Below are 19,484 nucleotides of genomic sequence, written 5' to 3' on the forward strand. Positions count from 1 at the left end.
TTTGTAGTTACTATAATTGAAGACGACTGGGCAAACAGAGAAAGAAACAAACAGAAGAAGAAAAAATACCAGGGGTGTACTTGATAAATGAATCAGTTTTCAAAACTATGTTTCCTATGTATCTAAAACGGAACGTTTACAGATGTTCGTAGCAATACCTATGATTTATGGCAGGAAAACCTGGACTTCTCAAGGAAAAACGATTCAAAACCAGGCGGTTGCTTAGCGAGTAATTAGAAGCGCAAGGAGAGGCATACAAATGGATCAGGTGTTAGGTGCAAGTGGAAGAGGTAATTTCGATCGTAGTGAAAATGAAGCTAAGATCCGCGGGACATGTATCCCTGCGAATGGACGGTTGTTTGGCTGAAGAACTTTGCTTGTTTCTAACAGATAAGAAGAGACCCGGAGAAGACGCAATGGGAAGTAGGTACATGACATTAGAAAATATGCGTGTCCAACATGGAGGCGTAATGAACGGATGCTGCTGCTGATGATGAGCGGTCACTTCTTCGTCTATCGAATGACTGCAGAAGTGTTATGCATCTGAAAAGAGCCCACCATTTGCGATCTTGTTAACTCAATTCTTTAAATGCCTTGAGAAAAGAAGAAACCTTCTCCATCTTATTCTTAACGATTCTTACTGTGGTACTATTAGGCCAAAAGCAATCATAAGTAGATTTCTTTTTATTTTACTGTGAAAGTCATAATGGACGAAAAAAAAAGTGTACGGCTGAAGTTAAGGTCATCAACTGTATCGACAGTTTGTAGTGCACGCTTGGTTATTCTCGTTGATGTCTATATCTATTTAGAGTTTGTCATCTCTAACTATCATGGCGGATGGTAACATGAGCAATATGTTTTGCTGTCACAGTACCAACCTAAAGCTCATATCAGTTAATTCGATGTCCATAATATAATCTGTGTGTATTTGCTTGTCCCATATAATAGTAACATGAAAATAAATTCGCTGATGCTGCTGTAAGCGCACAAAAACACATATGGATGAAGATGAGGAAAGAGGCTGAATTTTTAACATATTTGCAACAATTTTTTAAATACAATGATTATCTTTTGACAGAATGCAAGAGCCATTGTAAAGCAGAATACAGTGTTATAATGCTTGTTAATGTTCGCAAACATATTGAGAAAAAAATCCAGTGAGTACAGGCAGGCTGGCTGGCCGCTGTGGCCAAGCGGTTCTAGGTGCTTCAGTCCGGAACCGTGCGACTGCTGCGGTCGCAGGTTCGAATCCTGCCTCGTGGATGGATGTGGGTGATGTCCTTAGGTTAGTTAGGTTTAAGTTGTCCTAAGTCTAGGGGACTGATGACCTCAGATGTTAAGTCCCACAGTGCTCAGAGCCACTTTGAAGTACAGCCTGAAGACGTTACGACAGCCCAAACTGTGTGCTGAGGTGTTTACGAGGCAATGAATGTGACGGTGCAAGTCGTTTTACGCTTTTAACTGCTTCCTCTTTTCCCGAAAGATGTCACAGCAAACGTTATCAAACGCTATAACGCTACTACTCATCTTTAGGTCTTTAATGACATTCGACTGCAGAAACCTTTAAAAGTCTGTATGTACTCCTCTAACGTTACAGAACAATGAATGTGACGGTGCAAGTCGTTTCACGCTTTTAACTGCTTCCTCTTTTCCCGAGAGATGTCACAGCAAACGTTATCAAACGCTATAACGCTACTACTCATCTTCAGGTCTTTAATGACATTCGACTGCAGAAACCTCTAAAAGTCTGTATGTACTCCTCTAACGTCACAGAACACAGAGTAATGCATTTAAACTACACTGTAAAATACTTGCTCGTTTGCATACCTTCATTTGTTTCGGTAATACACATTCCAAGAATGAACCGCGGAGATCTTATGACAGGATACACTCACTTGAGAGTGACCAGTAGCGCAGTTGCTTCTTCAGGGGACAAGTGAGCGCTGCCTTAGGTACAGTAGTGTCTCGCAGTCTTACGATTACAGAAATGTTTTCGTGTCACACTGTTCTTACGTCCTATACCTTAGTGCCATGCGGCCTCCTTAGCTAAAACGAAACATACTGAAAAAAAATCGCATTAATTACACAAGCGACTTATGTTTAGTATCTCCATTTATTTGCGGATTAAACGAAGGTCCTCGAGCGCTTGAGGCATTTGCGGATGAAGCATGCGTTATGATATTTTAACGGTTGAGATATGCTGGAGTTGAACTCGTTCTGTGTGTTCCAACCTCCTTTCATAAAACGGAAATGAGAAATAATAGCCCACTTCAAAATGTAAAGCACGTTCCTCAGTCTGGAAGAGAACTGCATTTTCTCCTCGCGCCTTTCATGTAATTTGAAGTAATGGTCACGTAATACGGCGTTCCTGTTTCAGACGGTGCTGGCGGATTTACGTAGCGATGAATCCAGAACGGCGCCGCAATCGAGTTCAGACCCTCGCCACAACGCGGCACCACAATGCAACGGCCGCCGTGCTGCTCATCTTCGTGTGCTGGTATCTGTCGGCAGTGGAGGGTACTACCAACAGGAACCTGCGCGTCAGGAGTGTTCCCTCGGTCGACGGTATCAGCAGCAGTCTGTACGAGGTGTACGTGCCACCTTACTTCTTTGTGAGTACTTCCATCAACATCTTGTCGGAGGGAGCGCTAACGGCTGTACGACACTTCATCTGTAATACTGTTACGAGATGTCACTAATTATAAGTATTAAATGTGTCGTGTTCATCACACCTTTGTAGTATTTCACTGATATATTTACGACAGATGATTATTCCACTAAGGGAGCCAATGCTAACGCAATACTGAGCAAAGACAATAATAGTACGTAGCGCTATAGCTCTCTGTCGCTGCTTCTTTTAATTTATTGCGACCCTGGCCACACTAAAACACTCATTAGTAGTCCTGTCTGCACCGCTCACGAGTCGTCAACAATGTGAATAAAGCATTAAAAGATAACGACGAAGGACTTTAACACAAACCCTCTTTCTTCCTATTAAGTATTGTATCTTCGATAGAGAGGATCGACGCTGGGGATTTCTCACACTGAAAGGAATTTCACCAACTCTGAGAGGCTTGGATTAAGTCTGGGTGCAAGAAGCAGCCAATCGTTTGTCCCTACCAGTTTCAAAGAAACTAGATGCGATAAATGAATAATTTCTCCCTTACTCATAAATTTTTGAAATGGGAATTGTATACTAATGTTGAATTTCTTTTGAATTTGCATAGTCGTGCAAAAATCAGATTCAACAGGCAGTCTCTGCTTGTGGGATTGACGGACACTGTGTGAGGGCTCATCCGCTATGGCGATTATCAGATTTGTCTTCGTAACAGTACCGCAACAATTCTGTTTCGCTCTTAGTGCTCTCATTGAAAAACGGAATAAATCAAGAGGTTAACAGTAAAGTGTAGTGTGCTAGAGGAATAGCCTGTCGAAAATAAAAACATACATGATGCTTGTGGGGTCCGTGTTATCACTCGTTTCCCAAATATTCATCGCAAAAAGGATCCATGCAATTCGGACATCGTTTCGCTAATGCGTAAGCCACGAACAAGAACACAGATGATCAGGATCTTTGTCACTGAAACATGTGGTATATACAGGGTGGTCCATTGATAGTGACCGGGCCAAATATCTCACAAAATAAAGTAGACAGGAAGAGCGCGTGGATGGCTAGCCAAACCCGCGTCCAGGAAACTATAATAAATCTTTGCTGCCGGATTCCGTGTCTCCGGTAAAACTCCCAACACAAGGCTGTGCTCCACGAAAAATGTCCTAGTATGTGACAGCGAGGGGAATAAATGTCCAACAGGTACCGGTGGGCACAGCATGTGTGGAGCCACCTGTGCTATCAGGATGCCAGGAAGATTGTCTATTGGAGAAAGCCAGAGTCGCCGCATTGAGCGAAGGTACAGCTCCAACGCTCTGCGCTTGACGTGAGCGAGTCCAGCACCTCCGTTGTGGAAGGGTAAAGCAAGGGTAGCAAAACGGATCTTTAAAAACTGCACCAGCGTTTTCACCACGTGTCCAAACACTGCCTGTATCCTAGAAGCCATAGTGTCTGTCATCGGTAATACACGAGCTTCATGGTTAAGTTTGAGAGGCCATGTACACATTGAAGTGCTGAGTGCTTTGCAAAATATCTAACAATCTAAATTTGTTGAGACGAGCATCTATGCGGAGTCGACGTAAGACCTTACGATACCTAAAGGCCGCCATACGTTATATTTGTCGATGGAGCGATATCCCTAAACATTTGAGTATCGGGTCCTTTGTCACCGGTACATCCAGTTCTGCAGCATGATTTCCGGAGGTTGATCACACTACCTGCCACCACCGTATTGTTGGAGCCAGGAAAGCGCCGTTCGTATCTCATCACCAGTCCATGCTAAGAACATCATCAGCGTGTGCGCCACATCGAAAGGTCACGGAACTGAGGCTAAGACCTCCCAAGCATCCCTGCAGTCCATGAAGAGCTGGTTCGAGAGCAATGGGGAATAACACGGCAGAAAGAGGACAATCCTGTCTGCCGGACCTGTTGATACGGACGGGGGGCGGACCGATAGCCGTTTACTACAATCCTCGTGACAGCCCATGTATCAAACGAAACACAGCAGATGCCGTCATGTGCGGGATACCGATGTTTTGTGTTCCATAACTGCTGGAAACCATGTTCGACGCTATCGAAATCATGGTGAAAATACAACGTAACAAGAGCGCTGCGGAGGCGGCAAGTTTGCGTCAGCGCTACAATGTCTCTATAGGTGCTAAGAGTCGTAAACACATTAGTGTTGCCTCCGAGGCAGGTTTGATCAGTGTGAACGGCCGCCATTGTCGTATATTTGAGCCTCTCACGGAGGATGCGTGTCAACAGTTTGTAATCGGTGTTTAGCATTGTCAATGGTCGAAAATCAAGTGGGCGACAGCCTCCTTCGGGTTTGGGCAACGGTATCAAGAGGCCCTCAGTGAAATCATATGGTACTAGAAAATCGGGGTTCAGGAGTTCTCTGTACATCCTCACCAACATTGGGCCCATAAGATAAAGAAACCTTTTGTAAAACTCAAAAGGGAGTCCGTCACCGCACCGTCATTTTGTCGGGAGCACCACGCAACATAGCCTCTCGTAGTTGAAAATGGAAATGAGCGTAAGGCATTGTTGGCCAGGAGGCCCCGTCGGGGGGAGTTTGGCCGCCGAGTGCAAGTTTGATTTCAGTCGGCGCCACATTGGGCGACTTGCGTGTCGGTGATGAGGATGAAATGATGATTCGGACAACACAACACCTAGTCCACGAACGGAGAAAATCCCCAATATGGCCTGGAATCGAACCCAGGCCCGCTGCATGTTCAAACTCGGTACCTTTCTTTTCGCAGGCAAGTGCGCTACCAAGTAAGACCCCAAGAATGACTGACCGACCTTCCTTACAGCTTTAGTTCCGCCAGTACCTCGTCTCTTAACTCCAAACTTCACAGAAGCTCTCCTGCAGACACTGCAAGACTAGCAGTCCTGGAAGAAACGATATTGCGGAGACATGTGTTAGCCAGAGCCTGGGGGATGTTTTCAGAATGAAATTTTCACTCTGCAGTGGAGTGTGCGCTGATATGAAACGTCCTGGCAGATTAAAACTGTGAGACTCGATATTGGTACCTTTGCCTTTCGCAGGCAAGTGCTCTACCAACTGAGCTACCCAATCACGACTCACAACCCGTCGTCACAGCTTTAGTTCCGCCAGTAACTCGTCTCCTATCTTCCAAACATCCTTCCTTCTAGCAGTGCTAGTCTTGCAAGGTTCGCAGGAGAGCTTCCGTGAAGTTTGGACGGTAGGAGACGAGGTACTGGCGGAACTAAAGCTGTGAGGACGGGTCCTGAGTCGTGCTTAGGTAGCTCAGGTGGTAGAGCACTTGCCCGTGATAGGCAAGGGTCCTGAGTTCGACTCTCGGTCTGGCACACAAGACGTTTCAGTCTAAAAGTAGTTGATGAGGCGCACCTTTCATTGCGCACAAAAGCTCTACTTCCAACTTATTTTACGCATGTGTAACATCATCTTGTTAACTGCCAGGGTGACGGAATAAAGTAAAGCTGAATTTCGACCTACACCCACATTCTGGAACACCCTGGTGAAGTTCGACCTACACCAACATACTGGAACACCCTGGTTCACTTTCAGGTCAAATCATTCTTATTTGTGTTTTCTATCCATTTCATCGATTATTTCTGAAGAATTGGGAAATGATTACTTTAAAAAGCTAATAGTGATTTCTTCCCAGATTATTTTCCAACTGATCTCTATCGTTCCATGTCTGAAACCGAGGGACCTTACTCTTTTTTTCCGTTGTTGAACAGCGGAAGGTAATCCCTGCTATTTTGTCCCCGGTGAAGCATGATGCAAGATTAAATAAAAGGTAGAGATAAGTCTAGCAGTTGCCCAACGATGTGCAAAAACGTGGTAAATGCCTTGGAAACTTGGTGGACGGCAGCTCGTAAGTACAAAATTTATCTAATTTCATTATAGTGGTAGTTTTTAGAAGAGAAAGCGTTGATGGTCTGCATAAGGCGATAAGGTCGAATTATGTAATTTCCTCGCACGTACGAAATTTCAGTGGTATAAGAATTCAATAGTGGAGTAGGTGTATAACTGAGGAGCCCGCATGTGCAGTCTCCAGTGTACCAATTACGACGTCGGCGAAGGGGGATTGTTTTCATGTGAATAATACAATATGCGTTATTCCTGCGTCTATAATTTGGACGTCAGTACTAAACTCCAGAAAACTTTACAGTCCTACACAAGAGCTACTGAAATAAAGACTCTTGAATAACCGTAAACTGTATGGGCATTGTTTGGAGTGGTGCCCTAACAGAAACGTCTGGAATGCTGACGAATGGCATCGCATAATTTTCATTTAGATCTATATGTCTGGGGCAGTATAAAATTAGACTAACTGTCATCTGTCTGCATATACGATGGAAACGTTGCGAGTACTGTTGAACAGTCACAAATTACAGACAAGCAATTTTTAAATAAGAGCCGGCAACTCAGCAGATACTAACAATAGCGTGTTTTTGTTGTTATTGACATATGATTCTACTACATGCCTGTAATTTCTTTTAGGGTTTCGCAGTGAGTAGGAAAATGAACTGGTATCTCCCTCTACATACGAGTTTTGGTTACAAAGAGCTAAGAGCCACGATCTTAGCAAGATCACTGACAAAGAAGAATGACTGTCATATTCCAGCCTTTGTACCACACAATTCCCAGAAAATTACTGTTCTGCTACCAAATGGGATTGGATGAGCTGGACTATAGCCGTCGGCAGTCCTTGCGTTGTCTACGTCTCCAGCGCATTACAGCAAGCAAATGCCGTGTTCTGACTCCTATGTTATCATGCCCCGACATACGTCTTTAACATCTGATTTTCACATTCTCCATTGTGTTCCTATTTTCATTTTCTTTTGTTTGTTAGCTAAATGTAGTTTTAAAAGCGTTTTAGTGACGCCCTTGCAACTACAGTGCATATGAAACTACACACACTCTAGTATTTCACAAGGAAAGTATGCAGGGTAGAAAAATTATCTTCTGGATTGTTTAAACGATAAGCGGACCTGACATCAGAGATAATCTTTGTGACTTAATTGTTAATAGATACGCAGCTTAGACAAAATGAATACTTTAGCTGACGCTCGATACTCTTTCATATATTTCTGTATTCCACACACAACCATTTCAGTGTCTCAGTATAATGTACATGATTTGAAAACCTGTTTAAGAAGGGTAGTAGGAGTAATCCATCGAACTACAGACCTATATCATTGACGTCGGCTTGCAGTAGGAATTTGGAGCATATACTGTATTCAAACATTATGAATCACCTCGAAGGGAACGATCTATTTATGCGTAATCAGCATGGTTTCAGAAAACATCGTTCTTGTGCAACGCAGCTAGCTCTTTATTCGCACGAAGTAATGGCCGCTATCGACAGGGGATCTCAAGTTGATTCCGTATTTCTAGATTTCCGGAAAGCTTTCGACACCGTTCCTCACAAGCGACTTCTAATGAAGCTGCGGGCCTATGGGGTATCGTCTCAGTTGTGCGACTGGATTCGTGATTTCCTGTCAGGAAGCTCGCAGTTCGCAGTAATAGATGGCAAATCATCGAGTAAAACTGAAGTGATATCAGGTGTTCTCCAGGGAAGCGTCCTGGGACCTCTGCTGTTCCTGATCTATATAAATGACCTGGGTGACAATCTGAGCAGTTATCTTAGGTTATTCGCAGATGATGCTGTAATTTAGCGTCTAGTAAGGTCATCCGAAGACCAGTATCAGTTGCAAATCGATTTAGAAAAGATTGCTGTATGGTGTGGCAGGTGGCAATTGACGCTAAATAACGAAAAGTGTGAGGTGATCCACATAAGTTCCAAAAGAAATCCGTTGGAATTCGATGTGGCATAGATAATATTGTGGGGAAGGCGAGCCAAAAGTTGCGTTTCATTGGCAGGACACTTAGAAGATGCAACAAGTGCACGAAAGAGACAGCTTACACTACACTCGTTCGTCCTCTGTTAGAATATTGCTGCGCGGTGTGGGATCCTTACCAGGTGGGATTGACGGAGGACATCGAAAGGGTGCAAAAAAGGGCAGCTCGTTTTGTATTATCACGTAATAGGGGAGAGAGTGTGACAGATATGATACGCGAGTTGGGATGGAAGTCATTAAAGCAAAGACGTTTTTTTTCGTCGCGGCGAGATCTACACTCCTGGAAATTGAAATAAGAACACTGTGAATTCATTGTCCCAGGAAGGGGAATCTTTATTGACACATTCCTGGGGTCAGATACATCACATGATCACACTGACAGAACCACAGGCACATAGACACAGGCAACAGAACATGCACAATGTTGGCACTAGTACAGTGTATATCCACCTTTCGCAGCAATGCAGGCTGCTATTCTCCCATGGAGACGATCGTAGAGATGCTGGATGTAGTCCTGTGGAACGGCTTGCCATGCCATTTCCACCTGGCGCCTCAGTTGGACCAGCGTTCGTGCTGGACGTGCAGACCGCGTGAGACGACGCTTCATCCAGTCCCAAACATGCTCAATGGGGGACAGATCCGGAGATCTTGCTGGCCAGGGTAGTTGACTTACACCTTCTAGAGCACGTTGGGTGGCACGGGATACATGCGGACGTGCATTGTCCTGTTGGAACAGCAAGTTCCCTTGCCGGTCTAGGAATGGTAGAACGATGGGTTCGATGACGGTTTGGATGTACCGTGCACTATTCAGTGTCCCCTCGACGATCACCAGTGGTGTACGGCCAGTGTAGGAGATCGCTCCCCACACCATGATGCCGGGTGTTGGCCCTGTGTGCCTCGGTCGTATGCAGTCCTGATTGTGTCGCTCACCTGCACGGCGCCAAACACGCATACGACCATCATTGGCACCAAGGCAGAAGCGACTCTCATCGCTGAAGACGACACGTCTCCATTCGTCCCTCCATTCACGCCTGTCGCGACACCACTGGAGGCGGGCTGCACGATGTTGGGGCGTGAGCGGAAGACGGCCTAACGGTGTGCGGGACCGTAGCCCAGCTTCATGGAGACGGTTGCGAATGGTCCTCGCCGATACCCCAGGAGCAACAGTGTCCCTAATTTGCTGGGAAGTGGCGGTGCGGTCCCCTACGGCACTGCGTAGGATCCTACGGTCTTGGCGTGCATCCGTGCGTCGCTGCGGTCCGGTCCCAGGTCGACGGGCACGTGCACCTTCCGCCGACCACTGGCGGCAACATCGATGTACTGTGGAGACCTCACGCCCCACGTGTTGAGCAATTCGGCGATACGTCCACCCGGCCTTCCGCATGCCCACTATACGCCCTCACTCAAAGTCCGTCAACTGCACATACGGTTCACGTCCACGCTGTCGTGGCATGCTACCAGTGTTAAAGACTGCGATGGAGCTCCGTATGCCACGGCAAACTGGCTGACACTGACGGCGGCGGTGCACAAATGCTGCGCAGCTAGCGCCATTCGACGGCCAACACCGCGGTTCCTGGTGTGTCCGCTGTGCCGTGCGTGTGATCATTGCTTGTACAGCCCTCTCGCAGTGTCCGGAGCAAGTATGGTGGGTCTGACACACCGGTGTCAATGTGTTCTTTTTTCCATTTCCAGGAGTGTATTTTCGAAATTTCAGTCACCAACTTTCTCTTCCGAATGCGAAAATATTTTGTTGAGCCCAACCTACATAGGTAGGAATGATCATCAAAATAAAATAAGAGAAATCAGAGCTCGAACAGAAAGGTTTAGGTGTCCGTTTTTCCTGCGCGCTGTTCGGGAGTGGAATGGTAGAGAGATAGTATGATTGTGGTTCGATGAACCCTCTGCCAGGCACTTAAATGTGAATTGCAGAGTAATCATGTCGATGTAGATGTAGACTTCATGGGTGCAAAAGCTCAATGATTCGCTGTTAAGTTACTTAACTCCTATCCAGCAGATAACTAGAAATAAGGAACTCTTCATTGGTTATTCCATCCATACCTTCCTCTTTCCTGGATACATGACGTGCAGTATCGTTCCATAACTTTTTGTGAAACGTGTCGTTTCTTCAGCTCGTCCTAGAACGAGAGTGTGGTGTAAAGTAATGCCTCCAAATTTTTTTATGTGAAATTGTACGTATTTCCTCTACCTATTTATTTCTCGGCATAGTTACCCTGGCGAAGAACACATTTCTCCCATCGAGAGACCAGTTTGTTAACACCGTCACTGTAGAGTATTTGACTTTGTTGACGGATGCGCAAGCTCACCTCTACTTGCACCGCTTCATCACTATCTAAGTGAAGTCCTAGAAGATGTTCTTTAGGTTTTGGAAACAGACGAAAATCGCAGGTGTTCAAGGTGGAACCACTAGGGACCGTTCAAGAGCATTCGAAGGAATCTGAACGTGATCCGAAGTAGCAAAAGGTGTTTATTCTTTCTCAGTCCTTCTGTTTCGCAGCCTCATGTGGCGTGATCACGGACGATATTGACACATGCGTGAATAAAACGGCAAAATACCCCTTTGAGACCCCCCCCCCCCTCCCAATTCGGCAATAACCTCGGTGCCACAGGCCCGTCGTTGTTGGGCGCTATAAAAATTTACCTGTCCAGAGACAACCTATGACTAAGGGCTAGGCACTTACAAGCAGGAAACACCTTTGACAACCCTCAGATTCCGGATGTCTACTAGCAGGCACAAGAGCTGCAGCGTGGGCAGCCTGCAATCACCCAGGACTCTCGTCATGTGCTGTCTCCGTACACATACATTTTTAAGGTGTTCAACAAAGGCAGGCGGGTGGCACCGGGGGTGTTACCGAACTGAGACGGTGGAGGGGCGGGGGGTGTTCTCAGAGGGGCTCTTTGCCATCTTATACACGCATGTGTCGATTTCGAACCCCTTCCCACGTAATCATGTCACAGGCAGGCGCGAAACAGGAGGGCTAATGAAGCGGATGGTTTTGAACTGTGCCAAGTGGTTCCACCTTGTACACTAGAGCAAAAATTGCGTTCGCACTGCACTCCAGAGAGGTGAGCACTTTCATTGCGCCAGCTGGCCTCAGAGAAGGGGTTGAAAGGTGTCAGCCGCGCCAGAAGTTGTCAATAACATCGTGCTGTTGTTCGTCGCAATGAAAACTCGTTTTTGACAGCAAAATGTATGAGAATTAACGGTTCAAGGAGAGGGGTGGTTTCATTGACGTCATTTACCCCACACCCTGATTCGTTTTTGTGTCGATTCTAAGTGGCGGTGTGTCTGAAACGTTTTCCTAGGCTGTCCATAAAAAAACCAGGTGGCATCACGGTACTGACCTTCACCGCAGAGGCGTCGAAAGAAGGGATGAAATATGAGTAATAGGGGTGCCACGACCTTCCCATCGTGTTACACGTTCACAGTGACTTTGGGCAGAATTGCACTATGTGATCAAAAGTATCCTGGCACCTGACTGAAAATGACTTACAAGTTCGTGGACCGAGCGAAGTGCCGCAGTGGTTAGCACACTGGACTCGCATTCGGGAGGACGACGGTTCAATTCCGCGTCCAGCCATCCTGATGTACGTTTTCCGTGATTTCCCAAAATCACTCCAGGCAAATGGCGGGATGGTTCCTATCAAAGGGCACGGCCGACTTCCTTCCCCGTTCTTCCCTAATCCGATGAGACCGATGACCGTACAGTTTGGACTCTTTCCCCTAAACAACCCAACTCAACCCAAGTTAGTGGCGCCCTCCATCGGTAATAGTGGAATTCAATATGGTGTTGGCCCATCCTTAGCTTTGATGACTGCTTCCACTCTCGCCGTCACACGTTCAGTCAGGTGCTGGAAGGTTTCTTCCGGAATGGCAGCCCATTGTTCACGGAGTGCTGCACTGTGGAGAGGTATCGATGTCGGTCGGCGAGGCCTGGCACGAAGTCGGCGTTCCAAAACATTCCAAAAATGTTCTATAGGAATGAGATTTTCACTCTGCAGCGGAGTGTGCACTGATATGAAACTTCCCGGCAGATTAAAACTGTGTGCCCGACCGAGACTCGAACTCGGGACCTTTGCCTTTCGCGGGCAAGTGCTCTACCATCTGAGCTACCGAAGCATGACTGACGCCCGGTACTCACAGCTTTACTTCTGCCAGTATCTCGTCTCCTACCTGCCAAACTTTACAGAAGTTTCATATCAGCGCACACTCCGCTGCAGAGTGAAAATCTCATTCTGGAAACATCCCCCAGGCTGTGGCTAAGCCATGTCTCCGCAATATCCTTTCTTTCAGGAGCGCTAGCTCTGCAGGTTCGCAGAAGAGCTTCTGTAAAGTTTGGAAGGTAGGAGACGAGATACTGGCAGAACTAAAGCTGTGAGTACCGGGCGTGAGTCGTCCTTCGGTAGCTCAGATGGTAGAGCACTTGCCCGCGAAAGGCAAAGGTCCCGAGTTCGAGTCTCGGTCGGGCACTCAGTTTTAATCTGCCAGGAAGTTTCATGTTATAGGATTCAGGACAGGACTCTGAGCAGGCCAGTCCATTACAGGGATGTTATTTTCGTGTAACCACTCCTACCTGGGCCGTGCAATGGGAACAGGTGCTCGATCGTGTTGAAAGATGCAGTCGCCATCCTCGAATTGCTCTTCAACAGTGGTAGCAAGAAGGTTCTTAAAACATCAGTGTAAGCCTGTGCTGTGATAGTGTCACGCAAAACAACAAGGGGTGCAAGCCCCCTCCATGAAAAACACGACCACACTACAACACCACCGCCTCCGAATTTTACTGTTGGCACTACACACGCTGGCAGATGCCGTTCACCGGGCATTCGCAATACCCACACCCTGCCCTCGGATCGCCATATTGTGTACCGTGATTCGTCTTTCCACACAACCTTTTTCCCGCTGTGCAGTCTTACAGTGTTTACGCTTCTTACACCAAGCTTGGCGTCGTTTGGCATTTACCGGCGCGATGTGTGGCCTATGAACAGCCGCTCAACTATGATATCCAAGTTTTCTGACCTCTCGCCTAACTATCATAGTACTTGCAGTGGACCTTGACGAAGTTTGGAATTTCTGTGTGATGGCTACACGTTACGACCTCTTTGAACTGTCGGCAGTCTCTCAGTCAACAGACGAGGTCGGCGAGCACGCTTTTGTGCTGTATGTGTCCCTTCACGTATTCGCTTCACTATCACATGGTAACCAGTGGACCTAGAGATGTTTAGGGGTGTGGAAATCTCGCGTACAGACGTATTACACAAGTGACACCCAATCACCTGACCACATTCGAAGTCCATGAGCGTCCAGAAACTTTTGATCACATAGTGTATGTGGTTTACAATGCTCTATTTTTGCAGGTACATTCATTGGTATACGTAGGTAGAGTCTGTGAAATACGTTGCAAATAAAGTAGAAGAGTAATGAATTAAAAAATCACGCATGATGCGATTGTTTTTCACGCGTCTTAAAGTTTATGACGTCATATTTCCTGAACTATATGTCGTACATTGATATAATTTTGCAGGCTCATTTAATGGTATGTGCGAATACTGTCTACAAAATATCTTGCAAATAGAGTTAGTAGTAAAGAAGTAATAAATTAAAAAGTCATTCGTGATGCTGCAATTTTACTGCATTTTCTTTCAAACCTAGAGATTTTTGAACCTCCCTGAAAATTTTTGTACTTCCTTCCTTCATCGATCAGTAGAAGTAGGTCTTCTGTTATGCAAGGATTTCTTTGCAGTTACCTTCCTTGTGCCTACGTTTGTCTGTCCAGCTGCTGTAACTGCTCTTTTTTCAAATGTCCGTTACTCTTTTATTAAACTGCCTTCTGTGATGTCCCAGTATCTATAGCCTAAGAGAATTTCAGACACATCCCATAATTCCTCAATACTTTAGTGTCCCACTTCTTTGATCACTGATTCTTCCTAACGAGTCTCTTAAACTTCTGCCTACTTAATCATTATTAAATTGTAATCCGGGTCTATGTCTGCCGCTGGGCAAGCCCTACAGTCCACTATCTAATTTCGAAATATCTGTCTCACCATATTCTAGTCCACCTCGGATATTATCGTGTCTTCACACCGTTTTAAAGTTTTTTTTTTTGTGATTTTTTGAATAGCATGTTCGGCGTTACTTGCTGAAATTTACTGCATAGCTTAATATGTCTTTCTCCTCTCTCATTCCTGCTACCAACCCCATATTCTCTCGTAACTCTTTCTTCTATCTATTCCTCTACTATAGCGTTCCAGTCACCATGGTAACTAGGAAATAATTTTCTTTTACATACTGAATTAATCGTTCACTGTCCTCACATACTTTCTTTGTCTCTTCATCTGCTGTTTGTGGAGCAGTCACGTATATATGAACTATTGTTGTCGTTGTCGGTTTTCCGTCGATTCTGATGAGGACAACCCTATCACTCAACTGTTCGCAGTAACTCACTCTCCGACCTACTTCCGTGTTAATAAAGAATCCTATTCCATTTACATCACTTTCTGCTGCTGTTGGTTTTGTTCTATATGCGTTTTACTGGAAATCTTTACCTGTTTTCCATTCCACTTCACCGCCGTCCACTACGTCTAGACTGAGTCTTTGCATTTCCCTTTTCAGATTTTCTGGTTCCATAATCCCGTTCAAATACGTGACATTCAAACTTCCATTTGTTATTCGTTCTTTTTCTCATGGTTAGCTCCCTATTGGCCGGTGTGGCCGTGCGGTTCTAGGCGCTTCAGTCTGGAACCGCGTGACCGCTACGGTCGCAGGTTCGAATCCTGCCTGGGGCATGGATGTGTGTTATGTCCTTAGGTTAGTTAGGTTTAAGTAGTTCTAAGTTCCAGGGGACTGATGATCTCAGATGTTGAGTTCCATAGTGCTCAGAGCCATTTGAACCTTCTGAAAATCCGAAATGGGAACTAATCTGGATCTTTTGCAAAAGGATGTATCATCATGACACTTTTCAGTTACAGGCTACAAGTCCTGTGGATACACATTGTGTGTCTTTAATGCAATCATTTCCATTGTCTTCTGCAGCCACATGCCGTTAAACATTGCCAATTCTCCTCTCTTTCAGGAGCAGTTTACCACTGCAAGGGCAGAAACTCTTTCTGCTCCTCTGTCTTCTTTGACAAGGCTTTTGGCAGAACGAGCATGACTTCTTACATAGGGAGTCAACGGCTGCCATTGCCGATGTTTTTTGTTCAAAACTTAATCCGTAGGTGAATTCGAACTCGGATCAAGAAGGTTCTGAATACTAGTCATTGGCGCTACCCTCAGATCACGAATCATGAAATGATGCCTCTTGCAGCTCACGCTAAAAGGATTTCCGACTGCATACTTCCCATTATTAAACTTTTATTTGGCCTTTGTGACGTTGTAGGCATCAGTTTAGAAGCACTCTTTAATCCTGTTTTGAGTCTTCTAGCAAGAGTTCATGACAGATGTGACTAGTTGGAGAAACTGAGTCTAATCTATGGAATGGATGTTCTCTGGCCGGCCTCGGTGGTCTAGCGGTTCTAGGCGCTCAGTCCGGAACCGCGCGACTGCTACGGTCGCAGGTTCGAATCCTGCCTCGGGCATGGATGTTTGTGATGTCCTTAGGTTAGTTAGGTTTAAGTAGTTCTAAGTTCTAGGGGACTGATGACCACAGATGTTAAGTTCAAAATGGTTCAAATGGCTCTGAGCACTATGGGACTTAACAGCTGAGGTCATCAGTCCCCTAGAACTTAGAACTACTTAAACCTAACTAACCTAAGGACAACATACACATCCATGCCCGAGGCAGGATTCGAACCTGCGACCGTGGCTGTCGCGCGGTTCCAGACTGAAGCGCCTAGAACTGCTCGGCCACTCCGGCCGGCAGATGTTAAGTCCCATAGTGCTCAGAGCCATTTGAACCATTTTTTTGATATTCTCTGTAAAAGATAAATTTCATTACGATTAAACCCGAATTCACATAGCTAGCTCCATTCAGGCGTGTTTTGGCAAACGTAAGGGTAAGCCTCAAAACGTACCATGATCTGCCCAATCATCACTCACTACTGAAGATCTGTGGTCAACCTTGTGGATCCCATCCCGTCATCGATGGAGAACTGAATGCTGAACAACAAATGGAAAGGGGCAAAACTGCGATCGGCTACGGATCGCAGTTGTAGTACTGGACAAAGCTGTTTATCAAGGAAAAGCGCCAAACAGTAATATGTTTTGAGAAATTATTTTATTTAGACAACCAGTTTTGACACCTCAATAATGCCATCTTCAGGCCCCTATGAACTCCATGTATTGACAATCAGATATAACGATACTTGCATCTTGGAGCTATGAATATTTGGATTTCGTGAATTTGTTTTTGGAGTGCTTCAGTATGCAACTACCGATATATCTTATTGTCTATACGTGGAGTGCATAGTGGCCTGAAGATGGCATTATTGAGGTATCGAAACTGGTTCTCTAAATAAAATAACTTCTCAAAACATACGGCTGTTTGGCAATTTTCCTTGGTAAATACTTGACAGGCCGCTATACCGTATCCGCAATGGATCAACAGAGATTGAACGGAGTTGATCCTACACCATAATACCATTAGTCATCCAGTAGTTATTTTCATGATCATCGACACATAGATAGCGCTTGGACGTAACACGACGATCAATGTTCGAATGTGTATGTCGAAACGACGCGAGTGGTGGTTTGTTACAGTCTAACTCTGTTGCCTTATCGGCGTGTGAAGCTTGTGTCGTTATGTTGCTGTTTCGTCAAATTTTGCTAAAGCGACTTCGTACCATCGCTTGCTACCTAGCAGTGTGTCACGACAAAAAAAGCGACGTGACTCATTCACTGTCGAATACGGAGGTAGTGGTACCAAGAAGGAACTTCCCAGCATCGTGGAGAGAGACAGGAGGGCGGATCTGATATCATTCTGGACAGCGTCATACCCATTAGTAGCTCTGGCACGCTTACTGTACAGCCGTCAGCTGTGAAAGCCAGTCCCATCAGCACGCTACAGTCTTTGCCATTTAGAGTGGAGCCCAGCCACACTGGGTGCAGAACGAAACCACAGTATGGGAGACAAATGGCGATCTTTTTTAATGCTATTGCACACAGCTCTAATAAATTTGTCGAACGAAACCATTTTTTTGTATCGGTTTTCATTATTATGTAGCAACAAATGATTACTTCACATGATTGTGCAGTTTGACATCTTGGTCATTTTGAAGTTTACACAATTGTACGATATTCCATAATGATTTAACAGGTCTTACGTAATATCAGTCAAATGATCAGATACTGTAACATATTCCACACACATCTGAATCACAATGAGCCACCTCACTCTTCCAACAATACAGCTGCACTCTCTAACACTCCGAGACGAACACCACAAAACATGATGAGTGTTACGAAATTGAAATGGAGATTGGTAGTAAATGGACGGAGGAATTCTTTAGTGGATCGCTCATGATAAGAGATGGCCTTGTGACGACGTAATGAAGCATGGGTGACGACATTTAGGAAGTGGACATCTGACATCAAGGTGAGATTTTCTCGACGTGGCAGTATACGACCGTGTTTGTTTGGATAATTTATGGACATATTTTTCGAAGAAGTTTCTTTACAGGTCAATTACTTTATCGAGAGTTTCTTCCACTGGGCAGAGTCTATTCTGAAATGAAATTCTCGACGATCTGAACATACCCTTTTCATTTCCAGCTCCAAATTTCTTTAGAGGTGGGAACAAATGGTGGTCAGACATACGAAATATGGTTATAACATAGGTGTTCTATTACTACCTTCTTCAGATCCCTCTGTCTTTCTTTTTCCAAGTCACCTTTCTTGAACAGGCGCATTAAACTATTTTTTTTTTAATTTTTAAATCCAGATGACTTCCAGTGTATTTCACCATCCAGTTATTGTTTTACTCTTTACAAGGTAACCAGTAAGAAGAAGCCGTCTTACGTTTCATACAACACTGACCGAAGTTCTCCGGCGAGTGAAACTGTGTTTGCTTTGTTGGGTACAGTTCTACCAGTTTTATGAACTGCTTTATTAGATGTTTGATTTTTGTGTACGAAATGCTTGGCCCAGGTTTAATTACAGTAAGTAATTAATGTATAATATCATTTGGATTCTTTTCAAAACGCTTTGCATTCAAATTTTGCATTTGTTTTCTGGAAGCATTAAACAAATACGCGTCCATCTTAAACAAAGTTTTCTACATTTCATTCTCCATGTGAAATCTACGTACTCTTTCTTATGATAAGCCTACGGCGTCATCTATTTTATGCTCTTTCCTGTATCCGTGTAGCTAGTGTGACTTCAAGTGGATCATGTTCAAGGTAAGTACGAAATCTAGACATTACACACCACACACTATATACTGATGATCCAGACATTGGTGCTCAGACATTGATTCCTTTAGAGGCATGAAAATAATATTAGTTTGTTGGACACATAATGCATTATCTGTGAATGATTTTCTTTTCCGTATCCCTTCGTGACATGACCTGACAGGTAAAGTGTAAGTAGTTTAGTAAATGCTGTCGATTTGAAAAGACAATCTGTCCTTCGTGCTCATATACGGCCATGCATATTAGCCGTGAACAATATATAGCGAGTAAGCAGCATTAGGTAGACAGCTACATAGGTTCTTAGCTTTTTTTTCGATATTACGAGAAACCACTTGGGATGAGAACCATCCCAACTTGAACTAGAAATACTACTGTACAAGATTAGACTGATAAGAGATTCTCAGACATTCCAGTGGTAATTCACTCGTCAGTAGGTCGCAAACAGACTAAGTGAAAATCAAGTAATTCTTGTGCCCAGCAAGAAGTCACTGAACTGTATCCATAAGAAACAGGAAAGAAGAGTTACACAGTGGATCTCCACTTTCCACTTTTCTTCCTCGCATATTGAATATAACTACTTAAGAGGGTGTAGAATAATAACTATCAGACACAACAGAAGGCGATTTTATTTAACACGCGATCGGTTTCGAGTTGA

General features: G+C 44.8%; 1 protein-coding gene across 1 annotated transcript in view; it reads left to right on the forward strand.

Moving 5' to 3' along the window:
• Positions 1-1,938: 1,938 nt before the first annotated feature.
• The window catches only part of LOC124795586 (superoxide dismutase [Cu-Zn]-like), a 147,320-nt gene continuing 129,774 nt past the window's right edge, over positions 1,939-19,484 (forward strand). Inside the window, exons 1-2 of the mRNA XM_047259661.1 lie at positions 1,939-1,952; positions 2,378-2,612. Coding sequence (XP_047115617.1) covers positions 2,403-2,612 — 210 coding nt within the window. The 5' untranslated portion in view covers positions 1,939-1,952; positions 2,378-2,402. The remainder of the gene's footprint in view (positions 1,953-2,377; positions 2,613-19,484) is intronic.

Source organism: Schistocerca piceifrons, chromosome 1 (genome assembly GCF_021461385.2).
Source record: "Schistocerca piceifrons isolate TAMUIC-IGC-003096 chromosome 1, iqSchPice1.1, whole genome shotgun sequence".
NCBI classification, from domain to species: Eukaryota; Metazoa; Arthropoda; class Insecta; order Orthoptera; family Acrididae; genus Schistocerca; species Schistocerca piceifrons.